This window comes from Bactrocera tryoni, chromosome 1 (genome assembly GCF_016617805.1).
Source record: "Bactrocera tryoni isolate S06 chromosome 1, CSIRO_BtryS06_freeze2, whole genome shotgun sequence".
Classification (NCBI taxonomy): Eukaryota; Metazoa; Arthropoda; class Insecta; order Diptera; family Tephritidae; genus Bactrocera; species Bactrocera tryoni.
Window position 1 is genome coordinate 62,106,105 of NC_052499.1, and position 12,225 is coordinate 62,118,329.

At 35.2% G+C, this 12,225-nt stretch overlaps 1 protein-coding gene across 2 annotated transcripts in view; it reads left to right on the forward strand.

Moving 5' to 3' along the window:
- Positions 1 to 12,225, forward strand: part of LOC120766782 (homeobox protein homothorax) — a 320,231-nt gene that overhangs the window by 57,894 nt on the left and 250,112 nt on the right. For both annotated transcript variants that reach the window (XM_040092474.1, XM_040092476.1), the window contains exons 4-5: positions 2,919 to 2,969; positions 8,697 to 8,747. In XM_040092474.1, coding sequence (XP_039948408.1) covers positions 2,919 to 2,969; positions 8,697 to 8,747 — 102 coding nt within the window. The remainder of the gene's footprint in view (positions 1 to 2,918; positions 2,970 to 8,696; positions 8,748 to 12,225) is intronic.

Here is a 12,225-nt window from a genome sequence, read left to right on the forward strand (position 1 = left end):
AAAGCAACATGTTGCAGGCAAGTAATTTACTTATTTTCTTGGCTGCTAGATCATTAATTTTGTGCCTTAACATTTTCTTTCCGCCACACACCCTCAACGAACGACAATGTTCATGCCGCAAAGGCGTGTTGTAATTAGTTGCAAACAACATTTTAAATGCACCCATGTCAGCCATTTTTAATTTAGCGCATATGAATGCAGTGAGTCAAGCTTACTGCTACTCTTTATTTGTAGCTTTGTGTGTGTGTGTTTGTAAGCGTGTGCACAGTGGGCCGTGTCGCCAGCGCTCGAGGCGTTTGCTACATTTTAGCTGGCTCGCATAGTTTTGCCATTTTTCTTCTCTCAATATATTTTCATTTTTCTACTGGTGCATATTTTATGTTTTCCTGTTGCTAACAATTGCCGTATTGCTGTTGTTGTGGCGACCACCAAACACTATAATTAACTCCACGCCAAGCGTTCGCTGACGTTTGGCAACACACACACCCATACTGGCATATATAGCAAACTACTTGTGCTCACTCTTTTGAACCATACGACGAGGCTGACATTTGCCGCTGACGTTTCGACATGAGCAATCAAATATGGCGACAGTAACAAAAGCACCAGTCAAAATGCGCTGACGAGGCATCTCGACGCCGTGCGCGCGTTTTGGCTGTTCTTTTGCTCAATTTTTCCCCTCCTGTTGTCTTTTATTTTTTATTTTTACTTGGCTGCAGAATGCGTGCGATATTGATTTTTGTGTGTTTTAATAGTTGTACAGAAAGAGCATTTATATTTTTTGTTTTTGTGGCAGCCACATATTGTGGCTGTTGTTGTTGTGCTTGTTATTGTTGCAATTATGCTCCGGTCAAACCAGTTAGACAGCTTTACTTGCGCAGCAACATAACAATTTGAAAATAGCAGCTGTAGTAGTAGAGTTTATTGCTTGCTTATGCTGTGAATGCATCCGCAACATGTTGAATGTTGCTAAGCGCAATTGAAGTGTTTAGAAAGCGTACATGGCGGTGGGAGTTTATTAAAAATTAGTGAAGTATTTGAAAAATGCAATATAAAAGCAAAAACTTTGACAATTTGCCTTCTTTGCAATAATGTCTAAAAATTTACTGAATTAAACCTCGTCGAAAGTTATGGAAATTCACGCTTCGCACACACCTTTATTTGAAAATTAAATCTTTGCGCCTTTTGGCATACTCCTGCACAATGTCATTACACAGCTGTCATTTTGACACTTTGGTCACACACAATCTGTTAACGATTTGCCACAAGGTCAAGCCGAAGAGGCTTAACTAACGAACAAATACCGACGTAGCGCAGACACAGTTAAGGCAGCGCAGACCGCCCACCTCAGTGCCAACGCATTTTGACAGCCAACTGTCAATGTCACTGCGAACACACAACACTACACACAGAACTGCAACGAAATTCCGTAACAAAAGTAAATAATAATAATAAAAAAGTAACAACAACACAATAATTGTTTCATTGGAAAACAGACAAAGCAAGGCGTATTGGTGGTGCAGAGATTTTAAGCAGATTATAGGCTAAGCGCGTACAATACCAACCACGTTGAGAGTTTACAAAACCCAGCGGGAAGCGCAACGGAATGAAAACAATCAGAAAAATTTGTGTTTTAAAGCAAGGAAGTCTACAATGTATGCAAGTAGTATAATGATATTCCCATATGCAGCCACTTGGCCTTTACCTGGTGCCGCACAACAATGTTTTCAATATTTTCGTAAGCAGATGCGGTCGAACTACCTGTCTATAAGAGCCAACAACCCAGCGAATGCATTACAATATCAGGAGGTGTTTACAAGCAAGGCTGTGTGTGTGTATGTTTATAGTTTTGTAGTTCTTGTTTTTATTATTTTTGTTGTACTGGAGTGGCTTTGTTTGCATGAAAATCGAAATGTTGTGCGCAAAATGTGGATTCGTCATGCCGCAAGCATGACTAATGGTCTTACCGATGAAAATACTAACAGACAATCAAATGCATATACACACACATACATATTGACAGCCTTATACACACTTTCATTCATGCATATATGCATATTTACGGCCGAAACCCCCAATGTTTGATTGCCAAAAGGACAAGCGCGAAGGGAAAAAATGCGAAATACGACAAAAAATGCATGAGACAAAACAAAAATAGATAAAATTTTATAAAAAAAAATTGTTGTAATAATAGTAAAAATACAACTGGAACCGGTGACGAGATAAGCCGCCAGCGTCTGCGGCAATGTTGTTGTCGCGGGAAAAAGAACAGTTGTGCACAATGAGCGGTGAATATTTGTAGTGAATTGGGCGGCCTATGTACATACACAAACAGCTACATATATGTATATAGGCACATGTACGCACTGGCAACACTTGCCGCAATAAACATGCGAATTACTCCGCATGCAGGCGCTTGCAAAGGCTCAGCCATAAATGCGCCGCCTTTATATGTGTGTATGTGTTTGTATGTATGTTTATATATATGTGTGTAAGCCTTTGAGCATTTTGCAGCGCTTCAGTTTATTACAGTTGTTGGTAATATGAATTTTTATTGCCATCGGTTGTGGCGTAAACGTGCTTACAAGTCGAAACATAAACCAAATGACACGCACAATGTGTTGCATAGATAAAAATCATCAAAGCAATAATTGATAAAATGCCACCTACGTGGTTGTGATGTGGAAGAAAATTGAAAAAGTTTAACAAAAATGTATACAATTTTTGTTGTACGGCACATGATATACATATGTACATTTGTTTTGAGGTTATATTTTACAGTTAATTATAAAAAATAAGTATAAAATATTTTTTGAGATTTTATATTAAAATTTAAATTAATTATAAAATAACTCTTCATTTTCTAAACCTTGCAACACTTTATTAACATATAATTTTCCTTCCTCTGCTCTTTTCAGATAAGATCACAGAAACCCTACTACACAGCGGATCCCGAAGTCGACTCACTGGTAAGTGTTGCATACTTATAAATGTATGCACGGTCATATACAAAAGCCTTCAATTGCATTTTATTATATCTCACCCATAAATAGATTAATGAATCGCACTTGCAACATATTGCCGCTACTGCAATTGTAATAAATGCATGTTGCATAGTGCCATAATATTGGCACAACAAGTTCACCTTGACCTCAAAACAAAATGCAAAATTTTCAATTATCAAATACAAACAATAAAAACAGCAATAACAACACATCACAAAGCAACAGTTAATGTTGACGATGTATAAACATATAAATTTTTCAATTCAATTCAATTAGAAGAGCGGCCGTTGGCCGTTGCAGTGTGCGGCAGCGACTGTTGCTCGTAAAAAGCAGCATTTTTATTTGCCGCTTAAATAAATTTGTCGCAATTTACCGCTGACCGTCGCAACTAAGGCGGCGCGGCGGCGCAGCGGCGACTAACGCATGCGCACTTGTCGTCGTCAGGCAAGTTCAATGTCGCTGTTGCAAATTTACTGCATTTGTTTTGTATTTTTATTATTAAAAAGCGAGAGAAAAAATCACAATAAAACGGTGTGCTGAAATTTGCGAAAACATTAAGCACACAACAACGGAAAATTATCATTCTTAATCTCAAGTGACTGTGATCCGGCATGTCAAAGCGCTGCGATACATAAACAAATACAAAGTGACGAACCATGCAAACATGCAGCTGTTGCACATACATATTGCATACATACATATGTTTGTTGTTGTTATTGTTTGTAGCAAATTCACATTGTTGCTGACCACAAACAATGCCAGCAGCCCACAAGTATCTAGATATACAGAAATGCACGACTATGCCGGCTGGAGGCTGGAACTTGGCCTGATAGCCAGCGCGGCCCACATGCGCTCGACGGCAATGTAGTAAAAGCAACAAAAAAAATGAAAAAAACTAAAACTTTAAGCTTTTTCGTTACTAAATAAAATGCACATGAGAACAACATATAGCTATATGTAGATATATATATATATAAGTATATACATATATGTATTTTCAACCGTCATTCCCTCAATAACTGAGTTGTTAACTTATTTTATTGCCGAACGCTTGACTGCTGAGCGCAGTTGATCTGTTGCGCTGTCGCTCGTTGATGCCGGTTGATTGTGCGGTAAACTTGTTGCTCGTCTTATGTCAGCGCGCGCTGAATGCTGTCAATGTTGCAACAATAACAACAACAGCAACAACAGTATGAACCACAACAATACCCACTATAACGATGGCATTAAACCTTTTCGGTTTTGTTGCATACATACAGATTTTTGAACATTTTATTTCATTAATGCATGTAAAATCCCAGCAGCAAGCTCCAATATGCCACACCATAACGTTCACCAGCAGTTCCGTCGCCTGCATCGTTCGCTGGCAGGCAGTTAGCTCGTCACGCGGACTGTAGTAAAATTTAATCGTAAACATTCAATACTCCCCGCATGCTGGCGTCCGTGACGGTCGTGTCGCGGATTTTGTTGCATATGTCATCTTTTAATGCCAAGTGCTGCTTAAGTGGTATGCCACAGTTTTAAACTGACTGCGCACACCGAAATGCCGTATGTATGGAAATTTCGGTGTCGATATGTATGCGTTTTTGAGTGCCATTTAGTTTTGCAACAATGAAAAATCTCCGAGCATTTCGCAGCTGCCACAGCTGAGTGTAGGCAAATATGATGCGTAGCATTTAAATGAGCCGTACGACATTTTCGCGCTCTCTGCTTTAGAAAGTGAAATGAAAACATTCCTCAGTGTAGCCTTAAGATGCCTCAATATAATTTAAGGCTTTTTTAAAACACATGAGGCATGTATTTCCAAGGAGAGCATTATTCAGCAACGTCTTTTAGCGTTGCATAAATATGTGTGTAACTAAATTATTAAGATACACGAAGCGCTGACAAAAATATGGGTGTGCTGACAAAATTTTTATTGCGCTGAAAGATAAATAAATAATTTTGTTTCACACAAACCAACTTTACCTGAAAATTTTCAATACTGTGTGGAAAATTTTGGTTATTTTGTTTAACTCAGCTATCGCGCTGAATAACAAATTTACCTTTCTACAACTACTAGTTTTGTATATGTAAGACCAACATTTCAAATAACAATTACTACAAATGCACACACATTTATTTGCCCATCAAGCACTCGTTATAAATTCTGGGAAACCCTTTGGAAAATCGCATGTGCATTCACATATGCTAATTTCGTTGTCACGATGCAATTACCGTTTAGCGGCGAAAGCAAATTATGCATACAAATATTGCCACTTCATATAACTGACTCTTTAATCGCCTTTAAAGCCTATTTATATAGTGTTGGAATCATCATTAGTCAATCGCTTACAATATTACGTATGTTGCATACGAAATTCGTATTGCATTAGATAGTGCAATGAAAGTGCTTACAAATGGCTGCGACGTGCGGTCGTCCATTAAAAGTATATATGTAAGTTTCATTGCTAAATAGAGGAAAGAGTTATGCTGTAATGTGCGAAACTATGTAAATTTCATCCGCTGAATTGCGCTGAATTAAGCAGAAATCAGCTGAAAATCATATATTGCAGTCCCATTCTTGAAACAATTGCATTTTTCGTTAGCTGAATTGCGCTGAATCATTGAAAAACGAGATGAAAAGCTGTTGCAACATTGCTAAGTTATAATTTATTCTTAGCTGAATATCAATATGTGCTACTTATATATTGAAGAAAAATATTTATTGCAGTCTTTTTTGAAACTATTGAGTTTTTCTTTAGTTGAATTGCGCTGAATTAATAAAAACCAATTGACAAGCTTTTTCAACATTGCGTTCTTATAATTTTTTCTTAGCTGAATGCTGACATGCTCAAATACTAAATAGAATAATGTTTGCAGAATTTTGCTGAATTAGATTGAATTAAGCTGATGTCAGTTGAGTATGATTTACTCCGGTTCAATGTGGGAATGACTGCAATTTTAGTTAGCTGAATTGGGCTGAATTACCCAAGATATACCTGAAAGTGTCTGTAACAATGCGCTTATACTTGCCGCTATAATTTATATTTGGCTGAATTCTGCTGAATAGTCACACATTACTCAATGCAGTTGCTTTTTTAAAACTAATTTCACAATGACTTCATACAGCTTACACTGCACTATTACTTACGAATGATCTCTGTCAGACGTCATTTTATTGATATTTTGTCGTGCTGCGGGCACTATTGCAAATGTGCATCTTTTTATCATTCGTACGACTGCTATCATCTCGGCGCCCCACCTTTTTATGAGTTTCGGCCATTTGCGAAATTTCACTTCCATATTTCTATACAATTCAATTCAATTCGAGGGCTCGATGGTCCTACGAACAAATGTCGACATCAACGCTTCAAGTACCAACAAAGATCGCTGTTACACTATTAAACACACACGCGAAAACGACGATAACAGTGGCGCGTCATTTTATGGCGTTGTAGTGTTTTGTTCCAACTGTCAGTTTGACAGTGCGCCTGCGTACTTGTGTAATAAATCATTTCGCCTCGCTGCCGAGGCAAGCTGTCATGCGCTTCTACGGATCGCGCTTCGCTTTCATTGCAACGCTAACTTGCGGATACTCCAACGGCAAGCATGCAATGTCACAGAACGCTCGTACGCCCAGTTAGAGTCAGAGTACATGCGGCTATTCGGTTTTAGTTTAGGCGCGCGCGGCAGTTTGTGTGTGTGTGTGCGCGCAAAATGTTGAATAAACATTTAATGTGCATTTAGTAACACATACTTAACGTTTGTATTTTTAAGTACTACTAGAGGCCGCTACTACAGCAGAGTATGCGGTGGCGGCGTTCTTGCAGCGGCATGCTTCAGCCAACAACGCTAAGCCATAAAATTCATTTTATTTCCATTGGATACTTGCTGTATTGCCATTTATTACACTTACTATTGGTGTCGTTGTTGTTGTTGTCACTCCTGTTGTACTTGTTGCTACAAGTGTTGTTGTTTTGGACATAGTCAGTTAGCGCTAGCGCGCCGTCACAAAGCTGTGCGGCCTATAGCAACGCGCCGTGATTATGTTGTTATGGTTTGTATGGCGAGAAAATTGCAATATGTTGCAGTTGAACTTGTCAATATTACGCCATGCCTTGTTGTGGACAACGTTGTTGTTGCTTATTGATTTTTTTCGCTTTTTGTTTGGTTAACTATATGTTGTTGTTACTCATGTCACTTGGTAGTTGTTATACTCGCGTTTTCCGTCTTTAAGTAAGGAGTGAAACTTTTTAATAGCTTAACCAAGCAGCCGACTTGTTGTTTTAATTTTGCGCTCGTGTTTTTTGCTTTATTTTTATAGGCCGACTGCCGAGTGTCGTAAAAATGTCAAATGTCAAGTTGACAGTTTAATTAGGTGAGGCTGTAACGAGGTATCCAACCAAGCGCAGGATTTCTTTTTTCTTTCACTTTGCTTATGTTCTGCTGTGCTCTGTGTTAGTGTCAGCGAATTTTGACAGTGCGACTTTTTATTGCCTTCGCTCTTCTGGTTGAGGTGTCTGGCAGTGCTTCAAGTGCGCAAATTTTGACTTTGACGTTTTAAATGCTGCGACCTTTTTGCGTTTATTAACTCGCTGCAGCGACACGGTTACCGCCTGCTGCGATTAAGGTTGTGGAAAGTTTGCGCGGCTTTTTTCGTGCTTCACTTTTTGTGCTCCGCTGTTGCGCTATGCATATGTATTGCTCATCATCATTAGCCTGAAATTCCAAATCGTTTTTAATGCGATTAAAAGTGACTAAAATGTCGAGCTCACAATTATATACATATGCATGTACACGTATGTATATGTGAAAGCAGAATTGAGCAAAAACTGAAATGAACTCCGAAATGATTAAGCTAAGGCCACAGCGCGCAACAGAAAGTATCTAAAATCAAACCACTAAGCGTTTTAAAAACGTCTGATTTCTTTATAAAAAGCGCTGAGCTGCAAAACATGGAAATTATAAATACCACAGCCAACAACAACAGCAACTACTTATAAATATATATTTGTATATATGCATACGAGATCAAGGCGGCGTCACTGCCCACGGCGTCAGCGCTTGGCTTAAAAGCGCTACTCTACTCTTGAATTTATCTTCCTTTTGCGGCTTTGCAGCTTTCTGTGCTTTGTTCGCTACGGCAAGTTTGTGCTTTAAGTTTTTTGTTTTGCACGCCGCCGTCGTCCAATTAAGGTGCGTTTAAATGAAGCGTAAAATTCAACTTATCGCCGTTCATCTACAGGCTTAGTAGCTAATTGTTGTTGGGCTGCAGTTAAAAAAATTGGTTGTGCATATAAATAAATTAAGAATAAAATTAAATTAATTAAAATTACAAATAAAAATAAATTAATTAAAATTAAAAAAAAATTAAGTAATTAAAATTAAATAACTAAATAAAATTCCGCACTAATTAATTAATTTAAATTAGAAAAAAATTAATTATAAAATAGATTTACACATTTACATTTATAAGTGATGTTTTTAAGTGAGGTTAAGGTGCAAATCAAAATTATCTGTTGTTGCAAAATTAATGTCTTCTAAGGCATTGTGTAAACAGTTAATTCAATATAATTTATATGTTCTGTTTATGATTATGCGAATTACGAAAAATTTCAGTGTCTTTAATTAAAAATATTTTTTGAAATGTATATTTAAACTAAAATTTATAGTAAACCAATTTTTAAAAATATCTTTACTTTTTTGCAGATGGTGCAAGCAATACAAGTACTTCGGTTTCACCTTTTAGAGTTAGAAAAAGTAAGTGCCATCTTTTATTAAATTTATAAAATATATAAGTTATGAAAGAAGAATGCAAAAGAGTAAAATTTAATTACAAAAATAAAAAAGTATTAAAAAATAGCACTAAAACGTTAAAAAACAAAATGTTTTTCATATTATGAATATATATAATTTATATATATATTATAATTTCAAGTTAAAAACAAGTTTCTCAAAATACATGCAAAATACGGATATGCAACCTTTTTTAACTATTTCTCTGTTGAAAACATGAAGGCTTTAAAATATGTGTTATATGTTCCTAAACAGTATTCAGCTAGACTTTTTGCATAGTAAATACATGCTTACCAATAAATTATTACGATACACATTGCGCTGACAAAAAAATGCGAGTGCTGAATAAAATTTAAAGTGCTGAATTGAGCTACATTATGTTAAAGGCAGTCACTTTAAAAAAAATTTAGTGTGCTGACATAAATTTTACTGTGCTGAATAGAAATTATATCATATTCAAATAGTGTTCAACATTTACAATACTAAACTAACAACGCAATGCTTATCAATAATTACCATTACCTTCTCAGCATAATGCTACAATAAATTCAGTTGCAAGTTGCTTAAGACAGTTCACTTATAACATCATACAGGAATAAGGCGCTGAATTTAGCTAAATAGCGCGTGATCTTGTTGAAAACACGCAAACAAATAGTTTTGGTCATAACAACTTACTTTACAAGCAAAAGTTTATAAAATTGATTATATATAATGTCGCATACAAAGCAAGAAGTCACAAATGCTACAACAATTCATTGAATGTACTTCAATTATGCAGGCATTGCGCATTTCTTATGCTGAACACCAATAATAACATACATATTCACATGACAACGAGTTACATTGCCACATGATTGTCAGGCAATTTATGCGCCTTTTAAACTTGGCTGGTAGCTGAAAGCCAAATGTCTAAATTAAGTCAATACTGATCAGGGTGCAATGAAATGAAACGTCAAATGACAATAACCAGTCGAATAACTGGCTAAGCGGTCATGCGGACGGGTAAACGCGGTGGACGGACGGACGGACGGATGCACGCGTTGACTACAGCCAGCTGGCTGAATGAATGAATGAGTAATTGGCTAGTTGGCTGAATTGTTGCTGACATGGTATGGTAATTGTTGTCAGCAATAAAAATCGTCAGCAGCGCTAACAAAGCGCACAACAAGAGCTGATATTAAATTTCAACAGCATGCTAAGTGCGCAACATATGCTGCTGTTCGCACAACTGTGGCACAATGGAAAATGTCAGCTTGTTGTGCGGAAAATAGCCCAAAATGTGCTGTAGACTGCTGTTGGCAATTCAATTTAATGCTTTATTTATGTGCGCATTTATTGTGCTCCCTATTATACACTCGATATATTAATGACCAATCAGTGGCGACATGAAAATGGCATACCACACACAAGTTGCGGGCTGACAAGCAAATGTTGGCGCGTATTTTTATTATGAGAAATGATTTTTATTTATTATTTTGAGACATAAACATTAAACATAATTTCAAATATTATTTTTTTGCAAATTTGAAATTTTTTAAAATTTTTTTAAATATTTTTTTTTTTTATCTAAATTATTTTTTTTTATATTTAATTTTCTCATGCTGCTCTCATATATAGTTCCCACATTTACATAACTGCTCTCACATGTTCCGACATACACATTACATATATTCTATGCACATTCCTTAGCAGCTTATCAGCTACATGTGACCACTTGCCGCCGTCACAGCTCATACAAATAGCAACATTAATGACTTGTTTCCCTCCACTTTTTTTTGCTTCTATTCTGATTTTTATTTCAACTTTAATTGTGTCCCGCTTTTGTTTGTTTGCCTGCATAAACAAATAATTCCGCAACCATTCATAGCAACAAAAACAACAAACACGATTTTAATGTATGCAAACAACCAGCAAACAGCAACAAAAGTATCAAATGCGCCACCAACACGAACTTTTACAATATCGGCGGTGGCGACGCCAACACCAAGCACCACACAAAACAATACAAGTAACAAATAGTCTATATAATAAAATAAATGGCAATAATAAAAACAGCAGAGAGCAGGTGAAAAGTGAGATACGTGCATATGTTATGTACATATATATGTGAGAAATAAAAAAAAAAAATTGTATTTATTATAGAAGCATGCTCGGCGCTTCGGTATGCTCATTGTTTGACATGTGCTGTCATATAATGTAACAATGTTGCAAGAGAGAGAGTATTTTTTTGAAACTTCATTATTTTCAAGGTTTATGAGTAATATTTTAAAATTCAATGAAAAATTTTAATCAAAGAAAAAGTCGAAAAAAATTTTAAAAATTATTTAAAAAAAAAAATAATTAATTAGTAATTTGTACACACACGCACACACGCACACACAAATAATTAATTAATTTTTGAAATAAAAATTTTATTTAATAAAAAAATTGAAAAAAGTATCATATATTTTTTTAAATTAATTTTATTAATTTAATTTTAATTTAATTTTTTAAATTTAATATTAAAAATTAAAAATATTATTTAATGAAGTTTTTGTAGTAATTTTTTCGATTTTATTATTTTTGTTAATTTTTAAAATATTTTTTTTAATTAATTAAAATATTTTAATATTAATTGATTTAATAACAAAATATAAAAAATTATTTAACTAATTTTTTATAACAATTGTTTTATACGATTTTATTAATTTAATAATTTAAATTTGTTAATTTTTTCATGATAATGTTTGAAATTTTTTTATTAATTAAAATTTCTGCTTTCAAATTTTTATTGAATTTTCGAATATAATCTGTACTCAAAATATATTCAACGTTCAAAAACCTAAAATATTGCCATTCACGCTCTAAGCACCACCTCAACTGTAGTCAATAAAACCGTTATAGGGTCACTCTTATGTAGTTCCTGTCTGTCTGCCTGCCTATTGTACTATCTAAGCAAACTAATAACCGCCATAAAAATCACGAGGTGTGATTTTACATTAAATACACAGGTGGTTTCTAGTTAACATTTTCATTTTATTTTAAATTCTTTTTAAAGTCATTAGTTTTCCCTCCATTTTTTATTTAAAAAGGTAACAAAAACATAATTAATATATGAAAATATCTATGCATTTTTCATTTTTACAATATACTGATACCAAAGCATAGATAAGAAAGGCTGCTGCCAACTAAAAGTGCACAGCTATCGCTCTAAACAACACGTTGTTTGCTCCACCGCGCACTTTCTCAGGGTCAAATCGTCAATTTTCAGTTCAAAAGATTATATCATACTGCCAACTTTTAACGCTTTGCTAGACATCCGCACTTAGTCTATCAAAAATAGCATGCATAAATTACTAAAAATTATAATAAAAAAAATGTTTGTGGCTTGTGTGCATTAGATTCATGCGCTGTTGGTTAGTAAATTCACAGCAACACCCACTTCATTATAACTTTTCATTTG